Raw genomic sequence first — 23,511 nt, 5'->3', positions numbered from 1 at the left:
GGTATGCTATGGCTTTTTTGGGGGGTTGATACATCACAAAACTCAAACCCCATATACTATTATTTTTTTGTTTTCCCTGGTAATTCCAAGCTGTTATTAGAGAATACAGGAATTCCAGATTTCTAGTCTAGTTCTCCTGTTCTTGTTCTTAATACAAGAACTTGCCAGCCATAATGTTATGGAGAATCAGCATTACTTCTCTTTTTAAAAACTATAGTAGTACATTAATAACTAAAAAGAGGTTGGATTTTGTTTTGTTAGACTATAATTTTGTGTAAAATCTGGTGTAATTCTTACCATGCCCCTTTTAACAAAGTGGACCATTCTGTCAACTTGAAAAAAAAAGCATTTTTCACAGACATTTGTGTGCTAAGACCTATAGTATATATTTTGACTAATAATATATTAGGAGGCAATTGGAGAAAAAAAGTTTATTGTCATGGGATTGTATTAGTCTAGACTTAATAGTCTCTGGATAGAGATCCTGATACATCCTTTAACAAAATTTTAGAATGTTATCTGTTACCATATTATGGTTATCAAATAGTTAAAACCATTATTACATCTGAATGTCAAGGGTTATATTAATGAAGTTTTAAGCCAACAGGATTTGTTATTATTCAGTTTCTTAGAATCTCAGAGATATATGGAAATTTGTTTTTTCCATTGTCTTACTCAAGAGCCTTTGAGATTGTGTAGGTTTATGAGCTGGACTCCTTATATTTCTGAAACATTCAGTAATGATAAGTGTGTGTTGACTATGCAGATGAAGCCAAAGTTCTACATTTAATTAAGTCTTCTAGTTCTCTTTATATTGTTACGTCACATCATACTTTAGCCTTTAAAAATGGATCCCATTGGTTAAAAAAAGAGACACAGACATTAGGATCTATGTTTCCCACTACTAGAAAAAAACTTCAAATAATGTTTCTTAATTATAATCTCTGCGTAAGAAAAATATTCCCCCTGCCGCCCAAAAATATTTTTTCTACAGATATTTTGGATGATTTAAAACAGTTGAACCTATTGGCAGCACTCTTAAGATGCAGAAGATAATCTTGATTCTTACAAGTAGAAAAGGATTGGGCAAGTGGATTTTAATGCTACTCTCCTAAAAATCAAAATGAGATTTTTCATAGTAATCTCTTGGGGTTGCCCAGCTTCCTGATGCAGTAATGAGTACTCCTTTTAGTAAAACTAGATGATAATTAAGTACACCTTCATATTAAATGACTTGGAAGGATTTTTACTCACAGCATGACCTGTGTATTTGGCAGTGATAACTTCTTGGTACTATCATTGTAATTGCAAATTTCATGGAGTGCATAAAGCCATCGAAAAAGAATACCATTCTCATCCTCCAGAATAGTTGTTTACTTGCTACCTTATCTAGCCCTTGACTATGGAAGATCATAATTTTTCTGTCTTAATGTACCAGAAAGAGAAAGTAATAAACTTTTTATTAGGGTACTTCTAAAGCTGCCATGGGGGGAATGTTAAGTACTCTTTCAGTTTTTTGAAGGAAATTGAATATCACACCAAATGTAAGCATGAAAAGAAAGTTACAATAAAATATAAAATTTAACTGGTTAATGTCAGTATATACTTATAGTGTGTGCATACATTTGGTGGTGATACTTCTACTTCAAAATCAGAGTGTGAAATCAGAGTGTTGATCTGCTTTTCACCCCTCTAATACTGTGGTAAAGATACCCCCACTGCTGCAGTAGACTCCTGACTTGGACTCCTTAGCCCTTAAATTTCATCCTTTAGTTGCCGCCTGTGGGATATTTTTCAGCTGTAAAATTGGTGTCATTTTTAGCTAAAACCCTTCGATGTCTTCTCTTGCCTAAATATTAGTCAAGATGAACAACATGAGCCAGTTTTTACCTTTATGCTTTACCCACTTACCCATCCCTTGTTCACTTACCTATCTTAAAATCTTACACCCTAGCAAAAATTCTAAATTCTTTTTATGTCCTCATTGAATGTAGCACATTCTTTTAGGCTAGCAACTCATTCCATTTAAATGTCTTTATTTGCCAGAATAAATGTTTAGCAATTTGCATTGTGTATGGCATACATACATAGGTATGAAATAAATGCTCCTTGAATGTATAATGAAAGCATGATATAATTGTATATGTATAGAGGTATGATTAGCATAAGCCTTTTTTTTTTTTTTTTTTTTGTGGCTGCTGCTAAAACATAATACAGTGTAAGCTCCCTTAAAATGTGCTGAAGAGACTTCGGATTGCAGTGAACAGAAGAGTTAGATCATTAATTTTTTTTTTTATATGTGGCTCATGTTACTCTTGTGCAGTTCCATGTTTTTAAGAGTAAATATATTTAAAGGAGAGGGACCAGAAGCTTGATGTCTGAAATAGTGTCATGTGAATAGTTGGAATGTTTGCTGTAGAGCAGTGATGACTGAGATGGGTCCTTGCGAGCAGTCCTCAAGTATTTTAAGGGGTTTCCCTTAAAAGAGGAGATAGAGAGTTACAATTCAAATTATATATAAGGATCAGGATGGACGTTTGATGTTACTTTGTCCAGCCTCATCATTTTAACATGTTCTGTATTTAGAGGACAACCAGAGCCAGTAGATAAAAGTCATAGATATGTAGACTTTTATTGATTGACTCAGTGAGCCAATATTTGACATGTACGTACTTAAAAAGAGTAGTTAGCTTGTAAATAGCAAGTTTTCTGCTTGTAAAAGTATTGAGAATCTGGAAGTCTTTGTCAGGAAGAAGCTGAAGTTTTTTCCTAGTTCTCTGGATTACTTAATTGAAGTTTAAGAGCTACCTTCTACTCTCAGGTGCTTGCTTTATTGTGTGTTACCATCTGAGGGTACCAGTCAGTGATAATTAAAAAGAAATGCTGCATATTGCCACTTTTTTTTCAATGTTGCAATAGGAATGAATTTAGTTTTGTTGTTTGTTTTTGTAAGACTTATGCCATATTCTTTACGATACATATCAGATCTTTGGATGGCAAATAATTTGTTACTAGTTGTAAGATGATCCAAATCAGTTACTTGGAATTTTTATGAAGTAGAATATTTTTATTCCTGTTACTGGGACCATGACGGTATCAAATTATGAGTCGATTATTGCTAAAAATGAAAAGGCCTAAATGCAAACATTAGTAGCACTGATGTATATCTGACTGAGTGATCCAGAAGCGGGATAAGACTAGAAGGGCATCCTTTAACTATTTTTTCTGTGTTCTAGGTTTTAACCAACTCTTTTTAAGTGATTCACAAGAGTCAAGGCATTCCTATTTGTGAACGTAAGATTGTATCAGAAAACAGAGTACAGAGTCTATGAAGTCATATGAATCTTCCAAAAAAAAAAAAATGGAACCAGAAAAAAAAAGCAGCAGTTCACCTTTCTGCCTTTAGAGTGGTCTAGCTATAGTAAACTATTTTTGTTCAAACATAGTATGAGTAGTTATAGACACATAAGACCTTTGGATTCATACACTAAGCATAACCTAGTTTTTCTTTTGTATAAATTTTTTAAAGGCTCAAGTAAAAAGAAATCCTGCTTTTAGACTATAAACATTTAACTTTGGTTTTATAATTTTAATGTAACACTACAAGTAAATAGCAATTTATAGTATAGATATTACTACAGGTTAAATAGACCTAGAAATATAGTTAATAGGTCTCTTATTAACTTTTAATTGTCAATACAAAGCACATTTTTAGAATTTAATTTGAAATATGATTTTAGTATCGGAAAATTTTGGTCTAATTGCTCTCAAATATTTAAAATTTTTGAATAAATAATTGTAAAGGTTTAATGAATTTTAAGAGGTGTTTAATCTTTTAAATAGCTCTGGTTGGTTTAAGTGTACTGTATTAGCACTACCCCTGAGAGGCTTCAAGCATAGGCAGAATAGAAAGAAAAAGGGCCTAAATATTTTTCTTTTTGAAATGTAAAATTTAAGTGAACTTTCTGGGTTAGCACATCTCAATGTGGAGATCACATTTACATATGAACCCTTATGGTTAACATTGGAGAGGCTATTTCCTACTTTGGTAGAAGGTTAATTTGTATTCTTTCCCACTGTTTAAGATAACTACAGTAACTTGAGTTTATCACCAAAAACAAACTTAGGCTTGTGGCATAGGCTAATGGGGCTCTGCTGGGTATTTGGCAAAATTGAGTATACACATCTTTCTAGCCTTTGTCTAAACCAGCCCTCAGCCTCTCACCTTTCGTTTATTCACTGAAAAAGTATGCCTGGCAATGGGTGTAAAGGTGAATAAAACATTCTTGGTGTTGGGGATCCAGAACATAGTATGATGATTATCTATAAAGTGTTAGTAGTTCTGGAAAAATACATTTGGATGGCAAAACCAAATACCTATGGACAGCTTTTGGAATTAAACTAGGTGATGAACCTCCAAATATCAAATGGGGAAAACCATCAACCTGCCTGGTATTGGTTTCTATGTGAGAAGGAAGAGTTGGGGTAGGGTCTGGCAGACTTGAGAAAAGGAGAATCTCAAATTACTCAACTGAAACTTGGATTTTGCCCTCTCCATAGTGAGTGCAAGGTACCCAAAGGAAGGATTGGAGAGACTGGGACAATTTTCCCCAGTGAACTCTCAAAACACCAGCCAAGACAAGACTCCCTTTTAAGGACAGGACTGGACCCCACACTGAGAAGAAAGTAGCAAAAGTATAATCATTGAGTGTAGAGACCATAGGAGAGGGCTTAGATCAAACTGGGGGAGGGGAACACAATCAGGAAAATCTTAGAAAGCAAGCCACCGTATTTCTGAACATTACTCAAAAACAACAGAAAAGGTAACTAAAGTCAAAAAAGCTTTCCTGAATCTTGCATCATTCTAAAAGGCCAAGAAAATAATTTCATGTAAACATGAGCAATTGAAAAATACTGTCAAATCTCAAAAGGTTATCAAGATGTGGTATGTATGAGTGCTTTCGTAAACAAAATGGAGGAAAGATCTCTGAAGAATGTTAGGGGTAAGTTGTCAGCAAAACATTCATGGAGGGTGTAGTGTGCATGGTGAAGGTAGCTTTAGTGCTGGTTCCTATTCTAATATTCTCCGAGGAAGTGTTGGTCTGGCTGTAATATGTGCTGATTGATATCAGACTGGAAAGGGAGGTGGCTACAAGATCATGATTTATATACTTATGAGGGCAAAGGGAAAGGACAAGGTACTTGAAGAAATTGTGACTCACTGATTCCAAGTAAGGTGGCTGACCCATTTGCCTTCACTTATACCTTGTCCAACAGCCTCTTCTGCCTTTTCATCCTTAACCTAGTGTGGACTACTGGGATATTCTGCCAGTTACTTAGTTATAGATCATTTCTGATGTCTGTTTTCTTTTGTCCCATATCCAGTTATCTTACTCAAGTATTGATTGTTCATTATATATAATAGACACTTTCTAAGAATTTTTAAATTTTATTTTTTTAAAGTAAGCTCTACACCCAATGCGTCTGAACTCCTGACCCCTCATGAGATCAAGAGTTGCATGCTCCACCAACTGAGCCAGACAGGCGTCCCATATACTAGGCACTTTTCTAAAGCGCACTAGAGAAGCAGCATGGTTCAAGCCAAAAGTACCTGTTCTAGAGATTACATTCTAGTTTGGCGATAGCGGTAGCATGAATATACGTGGTGATAAGTGCTATAAAGAAAAGAGTGGAAAGAGATGGGGTTTAAAAATGCTCAGGGATAGCCTCTCTGACGTCTCTACTAGAATGTAATCTGCAGGAGGGTGAGGACCTTACTGGTCTTGCCCGTTACTGCATTTCCCATGCTTAGAATAGTGCCTGGCACGTAACACTTCGTATTGAATGAGTAAATGTGGACCATAGAGAAATTAGTTCAAAATACCCCATTTTTAAAAATTTTATTTTAATGTAGGTCAGCAGCAGGCACAGTTGATCTTAAATTGTCATGTCATTCCAGTGCATCCTTGGCTGAAGTAGGAATAAAAGATGTTGCTCTGTCTTACGAAGCCAGTAAAACCCAGACCAGAATTAAAAATGGGTATCACTTGATAGGATTTAGTCCTTACTTAACAATACTCGGCCAGGTTAACATCCGGTCCATATTTGATAGCCTGGATAACCAGGAGCGTTTGGTGAGTGAACATAGTAAGTACTGCAAAGGTGCACATCCTTCGAAGACTGCTTAGGTTCTGCTAATCCCATAAGCAGATAATGTTTGAAATGATCAGACAATAAATAGCGACTTCAAGGGAAGAGGAGAGCGCGGCCCCGCTTAGCGTCTGGGTGTATAGGGGACGACACTGCGAAAAGGGACGAATTCCGGATCGCGGGCCTGGCTCAAGACCCTTAATAGCTTCATGACACCGTGTGGTAGACACCAGTAGTTTAGCATGGAGGAACCTAAGGACGCGTCAGGAGCTTGCGTCACCATTTTCGCACCGCCCTCCCGTTCCACCTGCTGTCTCTAGGCTTCTATTGGTTGCCTCGCGGAAGGCCCGCCCCCTAGAGGAAGAAGGAACTATCCCAGTAGCCGGCCCAAATAACCGTAACTGGCCTGACGTCATAACGCAGCCAATCAGAAGCACATTTGTTTAGGCTTGTCCAATGAGCTCGGAAACTGGCTTGGCCCGCGGAGTTTGATTTTCGTTCAAGGACGCGGAAGTTGTGCCAGGCCTCGGGGCGAGCAGCAAGGTGGGTGGGAGACCGGAGGTAAGGGCCAAGCATCCTGCGGAGTTACCCAGGTTGAGGGAAGGGGTTTCGGTGTCCAGCCCCGGGTCGGTGGGGGGCGTCGTTACCGTCTGTGGCTTGCAAACCGAGGCGCGCGGGCGGACACGAGTCGACGTCCGAGCGCTCCGGTACCAGGACGGGCACACGTAGGGCGTCGCTGACTGCGGATTCGAGGCAGCGTTTCTTAACGACCGCAGCTTGGTGTTCCGGTGGTTGCTCGCAGGCTTGGCTTCGGAGGAAGGTGAGCAAGGCGATCATTCTGGGTTAGGAGAGCCCCTGAGGAAGCTTGCGGCCAAGGCGACTGACACCACCGGGGCTAGTCTCGGCCTGTTACTTAGTTGGGTGACTGAGTCACGTCGCGTATCTGGGGTCCAAATTCCTTGCCTTTAAAATGAGCGAGGGGGATGGATGGTACCCTATTCGTTTGTGAGGAAGAGCCCCTGTTCATTTGTTAAAGCGTTGGGTCGGCCCCCTGCCTGCCTTCAGGAGCTGAACTCATCCCTCTCCTCAACCCAGAGCTTCCAGGAGAGCGGGGACTTCGCTGTCGCAGCTAACCTACAGGCTTCCCTGCTAAGTGTCCAATTTATTGTTGGTTGATATTTATTAAGGCTGAAACATCTTATGAACTTTTAGTGCAATTTAACTGATAAATTGAAGTTTCCTTTATCAGCCCTTCCCCACGTCTTCATTCCTCTCTCTCTTTGACTTCCTTCAAAATACTGCTGGCCAAAAGAGATTAGTTGATGGTGTAATGTGAAACGAAAGGATTCCTCCAGGTTACTTAATACAGTTTGGTGGCAATCGTGTTTTTTGTTTTTTGTTTTTTGTTTTGTTTTGTTTTGTTTTTTTGGTCAAGAGTAATATTTTCTAAATTGTTTTTCCGGAAGGTATCAAGAAACTGATAATGTTTCCTTGAATTCGCTTATGTATTTGTTTCATCAATGTCACTCATACTGAATATCTTAAGAGAGATGATGGAATATTTCGGTGTTCCCATAGACCAGGTAAATGTCTTTTAATGGATTTGAATGAACCTGTTGTATTTGTTGCTGGGTCTTACTTTGAAAATGATCTATATATATGTAAACATTTAATTTAAGGCAAGATTGTTACTTTTCAGGTGTAACAAAGCTGAGTTTGCAATAGTGTACCTTAGGTAGTTTGCGTTAAAAAAAAAAAGGGATAAAATTAAGGGCGCCTGGCTGGCTCAGTCGGAAGAGCATGTGACTCTTGATCTCCAGGTTGTAAGTTGTGGATTCAAGCCCCAGGTTGGGTGTAGAGTTTACTTAAAAAAAAGGGTGGGGGGAGGGGGTGGGAGGAGGGGGAGGATAAGATTATTAGCAACCTATTTACTAGGTAGGTCAAATGCCAGCAAAAGGTGCACATGCAGCAAAATATAGATATGACCTTCACAGGTAAAATATATTTTAATTATCCAGTGGTTTTATTTAAAGTAATTTAAGTTTGATATTTGGGTATATAATGGCAAGTTATAGCTCAGCAAATTCAGAATAAATCTGGAGAGAGGATGACTTAGGCCTAAGAAGTACAAGCACATCCAATTTTCTCTACTTATGGAGCATTACCATATCCAACACAATATGCTTGGTTCTTTGGGTGATATAGAACAATACGCGATCTTGTATTCATACTGCTTAAAATACAACATGACAAATAAAAACATACAGATAACTATAATACAAGATTGAATATAAGAAAGAATAGTTGGGGAGTTTATAGAATGGGCAAATCATTGCTATTTGTTGGGGTGAATTAGAAGAGAATAGCCAAGGACACTTTCAAGATTTTAAACAAAAGTAAGTTGAAGAGTGGTTATAAATTATAAATAGGCAATTATTATATTATAAATAGGCAATTCAGTATGAGGAACTAGTTTGAATCAGGAGGTGAAGTGAGCCAGATGTGCTGTTGGATTACATAAATACAAATATCCTACAGATAGAGAAATAGTTCTAGAATGTAGGAAAAAGAGATTTCAGATTTGTGGTTATCTGCATTCTTTTGATATTTGAATTCGGGGACTTTGGTGACATAATGGAAGATGTTGGGTGTTACTGATGCATTTTGAATTTCAAGAATACATTGAAGATAATGAGGACTGAATAGTAGTTAAAGATTTGCTTATTATTGGATTATTGATACCTTTAAGGATTTGTGTAGGTGGAGTGGTGGCTGTAGTGTAGTTTGAAGAATAACTAAGGAAGGGTAGTGGCATCAGCAACTTTCTTTTGAAAAGTTTGTGAAAAGAGATCAAGAGCCATCAACTTGAAGGAGTAGGATCGACATTTTTTTTTTTTTTTTCCAGTGTTAGAGATAACTTCCTGTTTGCAAGCATTGGAGAAGAACCTCATAGATAGGAAAAAAAAGTTAAAAATTCAAATGAAAGAGCGAGTGATGGAGCAATGTCCTGGAGAAGGTAGCTGGGCAAGGAATATAAATAATAAGTCTTGGAAAGAAGACAGACAGTTGAGTAGGGTAAAAGTGAGAGATGGTGGAGAGGTTTGGAATGGAGAGAAATAAAAATCGAGGTATGTTAAGTTGGAGTCCTTGGTTTTCTCAGTAAGAGCAGAGTCAAGGCTTCTGCCAGGTAATAAAAATGGTGGCTTTGGGGATTTCAGAGATTGGTGATTGCTTTGGGCAAGACAGTAGAGAACAACACATGCTCTGAAGAGGTCGCAGAATATACCTGTGCAGAATACCCAGCTGAAGTCAGCATGGATTTGTAGTCTTTCTAAATATTGTTGTTTTTGTAATTTATTTTCTCCAGCTAAGAGTAGTTGGGGTAATTTATCCATTAGTAATATGAGAACACATAATATCGAGAGGATGAGCACTTTTTGAGTGGTAATGAACCTATCACTGAAACAACTTGAAAATCTCTGCTTGGTAGGAAAGTCACATCAGTAAAGTCCGGGTCGCCTGGGGGGCTCAGTCTGTTAAGCATCCAACTTCAGCTCAGGTCATGATCTCACCGTTTGTGAGTTCAAGTCCTGCATTGGGCTCTCTGCTGTCAGCACAGAGCCTGCTTCAGATCCTCTGTCTCCCAGTCTCTCTCTGCCCTTCCCCTGCTCATACTCTCCCTCTCTCTCTTTCAAAAGTAAAATAAACACTTGGGGCTCCTGGAAGGCTCAGTTGATTGAGCATCCAACTTTGGCTCGGGTCATAATCAACGTCTTGCGGGTTCGAGCCCCGCATCTGGTTCTGTGCTGACAGCTCAGAGCCTGGAGCCTGCTTCAGATTCTGTGTCTCCCTCTCTCTCTCTGCCCTTCCCTTGCTCTGTCTGTCTGTCTGTCTGTCTCTCTCTCAAAAATAAATGAACATAAATTAATTTTACCTCTTTCTACTTTTTCAGATGTAGCTACTAGAAAATTTGTCTTACATATCTGGTTTGTGTTTTTTTTCTTTTGGAGAATACGTACTTCTGAAGTGATTGTAGGTGTAGGTGATTGTGATTTATGGTTAAGGACTACTACCCTATAGGATTGAAAAGGAACATAAACACATCTCTGTCCCTGGAGTTGACAGTCTTAATGGAGCAGAGGGAACACTGCAAATGAAACAAAGTTACGTGTAGTTAGGTATCCTGTTGTGTGGTGCTCCTTGGAACTGATTTAGGAATTTAGAGCCTAGGAAGCTCCCGAAAGCAGAGTCAAATTTGTAGAGGAGTGTGAATCTGACATTAGAAGACAGGTAAAAACAGCTGGTGCCAGGGCTGGAGGTAGAGTGGTGCCCTTTGGGCACATGCGTAAGTGCTTGGCAATTAGGATAACATTGGCTTGTCTTCGAGACCATGAGGAAAATTGCTATACGCAAAAGAGCTCGTGTTATTAACGTAGTGAGTGGGTAATTCAGTCGGATAGATAGAACTGGGCCAAGTGGCAGAGGACTTTTCAGAGTGACTGGAGAATAATACAGAATACATGGAGGATGTTGTGGAGACTGAGATCGCAGAATTGATGGAAGCTTATGAGGCCAGTAGATGTAATCTGTTTAAAAAGATTTTTCAAATTTTTTATTAAACATTAAACAGAGAGAGAGCACAAGTGGGGGAGGGCAGAGAGAGAGGGAGACACAGAATCTGAAGCAGGCTCCAGGCTCCGAGCTGTCAGCCCAGAGCCCGACACGGGGCTCGAACTCACAAACCGCGACATCATGACCCCAAGCTGAAGTTGGACACTTCACTGACTGAGCCACCCAGGCACCCTATGATGTAATCAGTTTAATGTTTTAATGTTTCCTCTACTTTCAAATAGTAAGGTTCTGAGCTCAGGTGTTTGGATGTGATCGGATACATTCAGAATCTTACTATTTGAAAGTAGAGGAATGGCATTTTCTGTGCCAGTGGCTTCCGGATCTTCCTCTCTAGCCCCAGTTTTTCTCAACTAGTCAAATGGCTTTAATTTTTACCTATCATGTATTCTGTCTGCTGATGATTCCCAAATCCATCTAAATCCCAGATTTGTTTCCTGAGTTCTAGAACTGTATGTCCATTTCCAAGAAGATGCTGTTAGGATGCTACCTACGTCTGTTGCTTGTAATAAACTCTCCTTGTTACGGGATCTTAGGAAAAATGAAAAGTCCAAGTTTTAATGCTTTTTGAAGAAAGTGCTTTCTTTGTCTTGAAATCTCTGCCAAAAGCAGAAATATTATGTCATATTTTTGAGGAGGCTTCTGTGGGAATTGTTTACACCAATCTGGAAAGCCCAAGCCAAAAGACAAGATGTTACTTGAATTATAGTAGCGTATTTCATTTCTATCATCTTTTTAAGAACTGACTTCTGGCAGATATAGTTCACTGTAAGTAAAGAATTCTTAAATTGTCTAGTGCCGGATTAGTTTATTCCCCCTCTTTATTTCACCTTTGAAAGGAATTACTTAAGTACACTCTGTATTACCTCATTGTTTGAGAAACTGAAATTGTCAATTTTTGACTGGGCCAAAAGATATGTTTAGCTGGGAGGAGAGGAGGCAATTTTTCTGGATAAAGTTCCGTAAAGTATTTTGTCACTATCAGAAATAGGACAAAAATGAATTTGTGGTCCTTTTTTTTTTTTTTTTTAACGTTTATTTATTTTTGAGAGAGAGAAACAGAACATGAGCAGGAGAGAGGCAAAGGGAGAGGGGGACACAGAATCCGAAGCAGGCTCCAGGCCCTGAGCTGTCAACATGGAGCCCGACGTGGGTCTCGAAGGCACGAACTGGGAGATCATGACCTAAGCTGAAGTTGGATGTTTAACCAAATGAGCCACCCAGGTGCCCCTGTGGTGCTTTCTTAAAAGACCTTTCTTTCTGGAATATTACACAGGGTAACTCCCATCCTTTTTTTTTTTTTTTTTCTTTTTAGGACAAATATGAATAAAGTTTAATTTTTTTTTTTTAAGTTTATTTATTTAGAGAACTAGCAGGGGCAGGGGAGACAGAGAGACAGAGACAGAGAGAGCGAGAGAGAGAAGAGAGAGAGAGAATCTCAAGCAGGCTCTGAGCTTAGCACAGAGCTGGACAGGGGTTCCGTCTCAGGACTCTGAGATCATGACCTGAGCCAAAATCAAGAGCTGGATGCTTAACAGACTGAGCCACCCAGGTGCCCCAAAGTTTAATTCTTTGAAGAAAATACTTTGAGTATGCCCTTCTGTATTTTCTTTTCAAAATAAGTGTTAGTGCATCCTTTACATCTACTTTTCTTCATGGATATATAAACATGCTTTAACAGAATAGTTTTTTAAATTTTTTAACATTTATTTATTTTTGGGAGACAGAGAGTGACGGAGCATGAGCATGGGAGGGGCAGAGAGAGGGGAAGACACAGAATCTGTAGCAGGCTCCACTCTCTGAGCTGTCAGCACAGAGCCAGACGCGGGGCTCAAACTCGAAAACCACGAGATCATGACCTGAGCCGAAGTTGGACGCTTAACCGACTGAGCCACCCAGGCGCCCCTAACAGAGTAGTTTTTAAACAATGTTCTATGTGTAAATAGGTTTTGCAGATTAGAGAAAATAAAGACTATGGATCAACTCGGAGTATTGTTCGTCTTATTGGGAAAATTCTTCCTCTAGAACCTTGTCCCAGGCCTAATTTTGAGGTAAGTCAGTCAACATGCATTGTTTAAGCACTATGTATACAATAATCCCAGGTACTTCTAGAGATAGAGTAGAACAAAAGAAGAACTGTTTCCTGAAAGCCAAAAACGTCTTGCATGTTTTTGTGTTTATTTCTTTAAGTAATTACATTCAAAGATGGGCAGACACAAAGCAACACCTGAATAGCTTATTTTATTCTTCTAGTTTGTGTTTTATGATAGATGACATTAACCAGGGTAGAGAATATTGCTACATGTTTAGACTTTAGATAACATTTTCCTCAGTATTTTTTGCCCCGCTAACAGGTGCATGTTTTTCTATTGCATATCCTTTTTCCTCTTAACTCAGGGATTTTTAATTTAGGCAATTTCCATGGGCATGCATGTGTTCTACCCCCTGCCCCCCACCCCAGCAAAGCTCTGACTTTTTTTTTTCTTCCCCTTTTTTACTTTAGTTGATCCCTCTATTGAACTCTGTAGACCCTGGTAACTATGGATCTGTAGTTCCATCTTTTGCTGATACTTTGCGTGTGGCAAATGATGAAGAAGGCAGTTATCTCAGATTTCGGTAATTTTACATACTTCCTGTGGAAGGTGGGATATGGGCTGTAATCTTAATTCTTGCACGTGCTGAAGTTCGATCATACTAATTGAATCTTGTGTCTGTCTACTGCCCTGTGACCTACTAATATCTTCCTAATAAGGATGACATTTTTATTTCCCATTTCTCTTAATGTAGGCCTAGGAAGGAATGATATTAAAAGGGTGTCAAAATCATTATGTCCATTTTTAGGAGAAAGCTGTTTCCTATGCTAGATACCATATTTGGTTATTTTTTACATATTTAGCCAAAACTTAAATAGTGTTTACTGTGTACCAGACAACGATGTTAAATAAATATATTTGAAATTTGAATGTGTTACTGTTCGGGAGTACTAACTTAGTGTTAGTATATTCAGATATAGGCTATAAACACAATAAGGGTCAATTATCCAAATATTCTGGCTAAATTTATTATGTATCAAAGTGGTTTATCTATTTAAAAAAAATTAGAATACCATAAACTTAACCCTGACATAATGCTTAGTACAAGGCCATTCAGTACCCATATATTCAGAGTATGTAGAATTTCTAAGTAAATCAACTTTATTTCTAAATAAATCAATTTGTACTGTGTTTAAACCAATTAGGTAGAACAGTTACAAGACAATTATTTTTGTTTTACAGTCTAAAAGCAAGACTTGTTCCTTCATTCACTGACCACTTATTGGTCACTTATTAAAGGCAACTGTTCTGTTCTAGATATTGAGAATACAAAGTTACATAAGCTGTTGTGCTTGTCCTCAGTGAGTCTGGAGACAATGATGAGATAAAGAGAGCTACTCTGATTTTTGTTTTTGTGTCTTCATTCCTCTTTGTCTGAAAGAATTTATTTCTTTGGGGAAATTCCACCTTCGCCCTCAGTTTTTCCTTCCTTCTACCCACAGAAATAGCATATGGAAAAATGAAGAAGAGAAGAAAATGGAATTTTTCCATCCTTTGCCACCAGTTTGGAACCCATTGCTGCCTGCTCCAAGACAGAATAAACGAACCAAAAACGATGGGCCTGTAAATGAAGCTGCAATTAAAAAAATAGCTGCCCTCGAAGATGAGCTGACTTTTCTTCGCACTCAGATCGCTGCAATTGTGCAAATGCAGGAACTGAAAAACCGTGCAAACGCTGGTGAGTGCCATGCTGCATTCTGTCTTAGTTAGATGGTGCTCACCTACCATTTCATTTCAGTCAGTACGGTCCCAAATGAGAGCATCAGATGCTAATGTGTCTTGTGAATGACATTAAATATGTCGAGGATATCGTGGGTGTAATATTGCTACGTCTGATGTTTATGTAGAATAAATGGAGACACATTTGCGGTGAGGGGCATGGCTTTGGTTCCAGCTGTACTGCTGTAGATTGTACTTTTGTATTGAAAAGCTGTTTTCTAAGTAAACTTTTCTAACTCTTCAGAAAAGCATCGATATTTATGAGGAAGAATATATTAATTTGAAAGAAGATGAATATAAGGTCTTCATGTATTTGTAGTTTGAAGTTATTGCTGCTGTTCTTTCACTAAATTCAGGTTGAATAATGTTTTCCAGATGATCCTTTTCTAAATTTTTAGAGATGTGACTGGTTTTTTTAAATTTTTTTTTTTTCAACGTTTTTTATTTATTTTTGGGACAGAGAGAGACAGAGCATGAACGGGGGAGGGGCAGAGAGAGAGGGAGACACAGAATCGGAAACAGGCTCCAGGCTCCGAGCCATCAGCCTAGAGCCCGACGCGGGGCTTGAACTCACGGACCGTGAGATCGTGACCTGGCTGAAGTCGGACGCTTAACCGACTGCGCCACCCAGGCGCCCCAAGATGTGACTGGTTTTAAACAACATACACCCACATGCATAATATATACATGTATCTGTACACATCCATATACACACATATAATTTATATATAACATGAAATGTTTATACAGTATTGTATATGTATTTTATGCATAAATATTATACATATTGATATATAATAATAGCAATTAAAATGAAATATACACACACATTATTTTTAAGCAGTCGTGTTAAAAAGTCTTTTGGGAGCAAATCTGTTGTGAAAAAGTTAAGTACTCGGTATCCGTCCTAGGCCTTGCCTAGAAAATATATGCTTGGGCATTTCTACAGTGTCATCATAGAGTGAATATACCAGTTTGAATGTTTCTAACTACGAATTGTTGATTGTGTTTTAGCTTTTTTAAATAGAGGATGAAATTCAGACTGTATGTTAATTACTGAAAAAGCACTTTTTGATTTCTTTTTAAAATGCATTCTCACCCTTCCTCCCTTTAAAGGCCTACCCAGAAAATCCTAATTGGATTAAAAATAAGCTTATTCTTTGGTTTGACTCTTATAAAAATTACTAAGCAGATGGGATTGCTTCTTTTTCCTGGCCACCATGTCATTATTTTAGTAGCATTACTGAAATTGTTCCATTTTTGTTTCTAATTAGTGTTATGTGTTATGTTGGAGAGAATTTTGCATGATTTTTTCAACAGACTACTTTGTTTTTAGGCCTCTTTGACTTGAACAGCGAACCTAGCAGTTTGGGACAAAGGCCATCGCCAGGAACTGCTGAACTGAGTGTCAAACCAGATCCATTTTCAAGTTCAGTGTTCTTCCCTCCACCTGCTCCTCCTCCTCCAGTGCCCCCTCAGCTTTCTTCTCCGCAACGTCCATGTTCACTCACATGGCCAGGAACTAATAATACATGTAACTCAGATAACTCAGCAAGTGAAGTGAAAAGAGAGCAGTTAGGTGATAGTAAGACTAATGACAGTCATCGTTCGAAAAGCCAGGAAAATAAAGATGTTCCGAATATGTTGGACATTCTAAAGGATATGAATAAGGTTAAGCTCCGTGCTGTGGAACGGTATGTTATCATAACTTGAGAAATGAATCAAAATTCTATTAGTGATGTTGTAATGATTTATTATATTTATCAAAGTAAACATAGACAGGTCTTCTCTCTGATTCTTTTTCACTCCAAACACTTCTCCCAGAAAGAATCATTTTCAATTTTTTTTTACTGTTTCTTTTAGTGTCTTATCTCCATATTTTTGGAACAGTGTACTACTTCCTTTTGCTATTTCTTGATATTTTAACTATATTTATTTCCGCTTGTTAAAACTCAGGAGTACATCCTTTCAGACATTCTACCGCCTAACATGTACGCATAAATACACTTCTTATTCTATCTTCCCAATATAGTTAAATCCATCGTCTTTACTTAAATCAGTATTCAGAATTTACATCCTTATAACAGTAAACATTCACAGGTAAGCCATTTCCTTATGCTATGATTACATTTTGCTTGTTGAATAATTTTATTTTTTATTGCAGCTAATAATTGTCTCTCTGAGTTTCTTTCTTTTTCTTTTTAAAATAATTTCCCCTGTAGGAGCTCTCTGTTCTGCTCCACTGTCTTGTTCCCCCAAGCCTGCTGAATTGTTGCCATGCCAAGGATTTCCTTGGCCATCATTATGGCATTCTCTACCCTGTCTCTTGTGTTGCCTCACCCATTTCTTGGGTGTCCTATCTTCCCATGCCTTTCTGAGAAAGGGTCTATAAAAAAGATTATTTTAAGGCTTTGCATATCTGAAAATTATTATTTTATTCTAACACTTCATTCCTAGTTTGGCTGGGTATACAATAGGCAGAAAACCATTTTTCCACAGAATTTTGAAGACATCGTTTCATCAGTTTTTAGCTTCTGTTCCGGTGGAGAAGCTGATGTCGTTCTCATTCCTGGCTATGTATCAAATCTATTTTCCTTATTCTTGAAACATTTAAGATCTTCTCTTTAGTCCTGGTTTGAAATTTCATGACGATGTTTCCTGGAGAGTTCCTTTTTTAATTTCTTATGCTGGGCACTTGGGACTCAGTCTTGAGTTTTACATTTTATTCAGTGTAGACTTTTCCTCAGTCCCTTCAGGAGAGCCCCTTCAGGAAGGCAGCTCACCCTCCACTATCTTCACTGTCTTCCAGGGTTTTGTTGCAATTCTTACCCACTCTCTCGTAATTTCTTTGTCTTTGTGGGTATGTATCTTTTTAATTTCTTTACTGTCATTTTAGTAGGATTTCACAGAGATCTGCCATGTTCATCTGGAAATCCCTCAATGAGGTTTTTAGTGAGAAAATATATTTTCTGTATAATAGTGTTAGGGCAGACACATCATTTCATTATTAATGAGGGTATGATTTGACCCTTGTGTGAGGAAGCTGATACAGAGAAAAATGTGGCTGAATGTGCACACTTGTTCCAGCCAGAGGGCTTATTGGCATCACCGGGCCCAGTCAGTGTAAGACGGTGACTGACTGTTACCATAACTGGAGACACAGCTAGGAGGCTGGTAGAGTCTCCCTTCCACCCCCAGTATCTCATTTTTCTACAACTAACCGTGCATTATACATTACTACAGAGTCAGATAAGATTTGCCACATCTTCACAGTTACAGTCACTGTTCGTGTTCTCTGCCTTCTCTCTTGTTACTGTGAATGAAATGCCATTGCTCGTGCCCAGGCTCTCCCCTTGGTCACTAGGTCTCCTTTTCTCTTATCTTCTCAAGGATTTTACCTAAAATTATCCCTTCTGTCTTCTACATCATCAAATTTTTCTTCTCTACTTTATTCTCCCCATACCTGAGTATTTACCATCTTCAAAACATGTATATCCCCAGCTATTATTATTTCTCTGCTTCTCTTTCTGATATAAATTCTTCTCATCAGAACTTTGTTTGCATTTCTCACCACCTTCTTCTACCCACTGTAATATGGTCTCTGTCCCCATCACTCCACTGAAAACTGTGCTTTGTCAAGGTCACCAGTAACGCTGGTACTAAATCTAATGGTCAATTCTTATTGTTCCTCTTACCTGACGTCTTGGCAGTATTTGGTACTGTCTGTGGTCCCTTCCTCCTTGGAACACTTTCTTCCTTTGGCTCAGACCTCAGTCCCCTTCTCTCTGTATCCACATTGTTTCCTTTGGTGATCTCACCTAGTCCTATGGCTTAATGAAAACCTGTTCTGCCCTAAGTCTTTTGCATCTCAGTAAAGGCAACAGCACCATCATCTAGTTGTTCAGTCCAAACATCTAGGAACCAGACTTCCTGGTTTCTTGGTTTTCTTTTTTTTTTTTTCTTCTTTTTTTAATGTTTATTTTTTTGTGGGGGAGAGAGGGAGAGAGAGGTGGGGGGCTGGAGGGCAGGCAGGTAGAGAGAGATGGAGCACAGAATCTGAAGCAGGTTCCAAGCTCTGAGCTGTCAGCACAGAGCCCTACATGGGGCTTGAACCCACGAACTGAGATCATGACCTGAGCCGAAGTCAGACGCTCAACTGACTGAGCCACTCGGGTGCCCCATCGGTTTCTTGGTTTTCTAATTCCTAATTCATTGTGCCTTCTAGATTCCTTATTCCTTGGCAAAAATTTTCAGTCTCTTGAAGAATAATTAGATTGTAATTTATTATGCTTGTATTTCTGGCATGTTTGTCAACAAGGAGCTTAAATTAATTACACAAGACTTTAATTCAATTTTTTTTTTTTTTTTTTTTTTTAAATAGGTCACCTGGAGGTAGACCCATTCATAAGAGGAAAAGACAAGATTCACACTGGGATCCAGTGTCTTTAATATCCCATGCACTTAAGCAGAAATTTGCATTCCAAGAAGATGATTCCTTTGAGAAAGAAAATAGGTCTTGGGAGTCTTCTCCATTTTCTAGTCCAGAAACTTCAAGAGTGAGCTATAATAACGTAAAGTTAATTTTTTAATTTTTCAAAAGCGTATTGTCCATGACGTATCTCTGCCTTCAAGTTCTCTTGAAGTTCTTGCGCAGAATGGACCATACAGTTATTTGCTGGTACCGCTAACATTTCTGTTGTTTCTGTTAACTTTTACATGCTCCTTTTTTGCTTGTACCTTACTATGAATTTTTTTTAAATAAAACACTTGATTTGAAAAATACTTGTGCATAAGTTTATAAAGGCTTGTCCTGGACGGGTGCTAACTTGATGTTGCTGTCTGCTGTATGAACGAAGTCTGAAACTTAAGTACTCCAGTATTTTTCTCAGGCGAATATAAAGACTGGATTATTTAGTTAAATAGAATGTTAACAGTGCTCTTTGAAAAGCAAATGGGATCATAATTACCTTCAATGACAATGCTTCTTGGTTGCTTAAAAGGACATTGTCTATATTTATATTTGACCCTTGAAATTGCTCCTTATTTGAAGTCTCTTTGATTTAGACATAGCTTTAATTTGGGGGTTGTTTTTCCCATATCACAGCTCAGTTGAGGTAGTAGGTACAGAAGAATAAGCCTTCGGAATGAGAGGGTTGGGAGGGAGGCTGGGGTCTAACGGCAGGTGCATAGCTCTGAGGAGAGTGGGGGGTGGGGGGTTCAGCAGTGGACACGGAACAACTGGAAAGCAGATAGCAACTCAAAGAGCATAACCGAGCGGGGGAAATTGTCCCACTTGTGTTCCAGCGCGGGCAGGGCTGTCTCTTGAGTTACTCGTGGGTGTGTTCATCATGTTGACTCTGGACATTCTTAACTGTAAGAGGGCCAGAAAGTATGGTTTACTTTAGAATTATTACAATCAAAAATGCCAATGTGCCTGAAAATAAACATTTGACATTTGTGTAGAAATGTATAACTTGCCATGTACTTTTCTGCATGCCTCGTTTGATCTTCACAGCAATGTCCTAAAAATAAAAAAGCATGAATAAGTCAGGCCAGTATCACCTGACCCTCAGAGTGCTGAAATAATCTGCCTGTAACCCCACATCGGATTGGCAGAGCAGTGACTAGAGCTGGGTTTATTAAAATTTTGGAGATCTGAAAACCTTCAGTTATGTAAGCTGTTCGCTGTGTGGAACATATTTCCCAGTGATGGTGGATAAGCGAGGAGGTTCTGGGTTGTCTTACACTGTTCAGTGTTCAGCATTTTATCTCCAACCAACTACAAGCAGTTTAGAGAAAGAACCATCTCTTTTTGTATATTTTACGGCACCTCGCTGAGGGCTGGACACACGGGGACTCAAATTGTAGTTGACTGGGCCGTTCAGTCTCTGCAGCTGAGACTGCTCACTTTTGTGTGCTCAGCTCTGGGCACAGTGCCCGAGAGACACATAGTCCTGTCTCAGAGAACTATTTATTGTTGGATGGATTAAACCTCCAGGAGTTGTTTGGTCATTGCATTATCATCTGCTTTTTACATGAGAATAATTTCCGGGTTGAACGTTTGCTTTATTTCAGTTTGGCGTCCCATTTCACAGAACAGTGAACTAAAGGAAGAACTGACAAACCCCAAAGATGTTGACCAATGTGTGAACAATGTCAGCCGAGTCTACACTGGCAAGGAAAGGTCGCTGAAGTGTGCCTGCGTGCCTTTCACTACATGCTGAAGGATCTCAGTCCGTTAACAAAGTTGAATGAAGTTTGTGCACTGGAATATATCAGTGCGGAGGTCTAAAGAGTCTTGACTCATAAGAACACCTGTCTCTGTTCTTGGAAGATCCAGCAGGTAACTGGCTACTCACGGTAGTGGTTAGGTGTATGGCCTTCTTTTTACATGTATATTGATGTTATTAAAAGCTGAATGCACGCTTTGGATGATTTTCCTAGGAGCTAAGTAGTAAATGACTTAATGTTTCTCATTAGAGAACGGTAGGGTCCCACCCTAGGGTAATCATTTTAATAGATTAAGAAATTAATGTAAACTGGGGCACCTGGGTGGGTCAGTCGGTTAAGGGTCCGACTTCAGCTCAGGTCATGATCTTGCGGTTTGTGAGTTCGAACCCCACGTCGGGCTCTGTGCTGACAGCTTGGAGCCTGGAGCCTGCTTCGGATTCTGTGTCTCCTCTCTCTGCCCCTCCCCCACTTGTGCTCTGTCTCTCTCTATCAAAAATAAATACATGTATAAAAAAATTTTTTTTAAGAAATTAATGTAAACTAAGTATGTATTGTAGTACTCAGCAAATGATAGTATGTTTCGATTTTTTTTTTGAACATTTATTTTTAAGAGAGAGAGAGAGAGAGACTGAGTGTGAATGGGGGAGGGACAGAGAGAGAGAGAGAGAGAGAGAGAGAGAGACCCAGAATCCGAAGCAGGCTTCAGGCTCCAAGCTGTCAGCACAGAACCCAATGCGGGGCTTGAACCACGAACTATGAGATCATCACCTGAGCTAAAGTTGGATATTTAATTGACTAAGCCACTCAGGTGCCCCTGGATGTTTAAAATCAATTTCTTTTTTTTTTTTTTTAATTTTTTTTCAACGTTTTTTAATTTATTTTTGGGACAGAGAGAGACAGAGCACGAACGGGGGAGGGGCAGAGAGAGAGGGAGACACAGAATCGGAAACAGGCTCCAGGCTCTGAGCCATCAGCCCAGAGCCTGACGCGGGGCTCGAACTCACAGACTGCGAGATCGTGACCTGGCTGAAGTCGGACGCTTAACCGACTGCGCCACCCAGGCACCCCTAAAATCAATTTCTTAAAAGCATTTATGACTTCCTAATTTAAGAGTTTTTGAATCTTAGAAATTGGTAGTGATCTGGTTTACTTGACCTCCAGGAACTTGGAGATTTTCGAAGAATACAAAATATAATTTTTTCATTAGAATAGTTATAGTTTGAATCATATAGCTTGAGTCTCCTAAAAATTCCTCCTGAGATGATAAAGCATTATTCTTAGAAACTGACTTTGATTGTTAGAAGCAGAAATATTTAAAGAATCTTGGTAAGTTTTACCTACACGTCTATGTAAATATGAATGCCTATCATTTTACTTCCTTTTTTCCTTTTTACATTGATACTCTGTACTTTTGTAAATAAATGTGCTTTTTGAACTTGGTTGTGTTTTGTAGCAAATCAAATTCATGTTTTCTCCTTACTGTGTCATAACCGTCTGAACCTTTTTATTTTTTTGAAAGAGTTTTGAAGGGAGAATGCCTTGGGTAATAAAAATGAAACACATGTATGCTTGGAATAAGTATTTTATTCCTCTTCATTCATATACTACAGAGATGTGGAAACTTACATGTTCCCCTAGATTCTTCAGCCTAAACAACAGCTGGGAGCCTAGGTTGCATTTGAATGGACTCGGCACTTACCCATTTTGCCAGACTCCTCCCCTTTCAGAAAAGCCTGGTTTGCCCGGTTTTCCTGTTGCTGTGCTAGACAGTTCATTGCCTGGCTCACCGTCATTTCCAACCCTTTTCTCCCCAGCCACCTTCCAGTTAGGAGTGGCCATGCTGCAGCCATCTTATGACCATTAGGAACAGGCTTTGGACCACAGAGATGTGAACTCTGACATCACAGAGTTGTTGAGCCAATACTAGCAAGGGCTGTCTGCAGACTTCCTGTTATTTGAGAGACATAAGAAAAACGGGCCTTCTGGATTTTCTGTTACTTGCAGCCCAAAGCATTCATGACACAGCAAGTGCAGCAGGGTAGCTTTGACACTTGCCTGTCATTCCTTCTATGTAGTTTTCTGATACTTCTTATCCTGTTATCAGCTGTCTGCTCTTGCCCCTCATGTACATTTCCCTCATCTGCCTTTTCTCCTCCATTGTCCTTGCAATTAGAGGGTTTTTTCCCTCTGAAATAACTGCTTTTTAACCCCCAAAGGAGTCTCGCGTTTTCAGTTTTATAGTTTCCTTACTCAAAAATACATAACGAACAATCAATCCTTCCTCAACAACTAGGAGAAGAAATCTTTGGAAGATGCCATCCTCTGCCAAGGGAAGTACGTTTCTTGTTAGACTTCAAGGTGATTTTATGGGGGGCGGGGGCAGGCTTTTCTGTTCTATTTCAGGATGAATTTCCTACCTACCCAAAGCACATTTCTGCACCATGACACGGGGATTGAGTTGGCCTTGGGCTTCCCTCTGTTTGGGAGCATGACTTCTGGTGTCCTGGAAGTCATAACCACATGCCCTGAAATCCTTCAGGAAGCCTCCCAAAGGGCCCACACTTGGGCTTCTGGTGACTGGGGTTTACTGTGGAGTTCCTGAGGCTCGGGGATTCTGTGTAAGCCTTCATGAACCCTGTACATACATGATCTAATACTCTGTGTTATTTATAAAATCATTTGCTTACCT

General features: G+C 39.1%; 1 protein-coding gene across 2 annotated transcripts; it reads left to right on the top strand.

The window, feature by feature from the left end:
- Positions 1-6,857: 6,857 nt before the first annotated feature.
- MTFR2 (mitochondrial fission regulator 2) lies at positions 6,858-19,373 on the top strand. 2 transcript variants are annotated; one of them, XM_060616753.3, is made up of 8 exons: positions 6,858-6,970; positions 7,400-7,505; positions 7,617-7,733; positions 12,726-12,830; positions 13,283-13,395; positions 14,315-14,550; positions 15,928-16,285; positions 18,973-19,373. In XM_060616753.3, exons 3-8 carry the CDS (start codon positions 7,671-7,673, stop codon positions 19,178-19,180), a joined length of 1,083 nt encoding a protein of 360 aa, XP_060472736.3. In that variant the 5' UTR covers positions 6,858-6,970; positions 7,400-7,505; positions 7,617-7,670; the 3' UTR covers positions 19,181-19,373. The 2 variants fall into 2 exon arrangements, with proteins under 2 accessions (XP_060472736.3, XP_060472735.3); XM_060616752.3 differs by lacking the exon at positions 7,400-7,505 and having other exon boundaries at positions 6,860-6,970.
- The last annotated feature ends 4,138 nt before the right edge of the window (positions 19,374-23,511 follow it).

This window comes from Panthera onca, chromosome B2 (assembly GCF_046562875.1).
Source record: "Panthera onca isolate mPanOnc1 chromosome B2, mPanOnc1 haplotype 2, whole genome shotgun sequence".
NCBI lineage: Eukaryota > Metazoa > Chordata > Mammalia > Carnivora > Felidae > Panthera > Panthera onca.
This window is presented reverse-complemented; position numbering and strand designations above follow the sequence as displayed.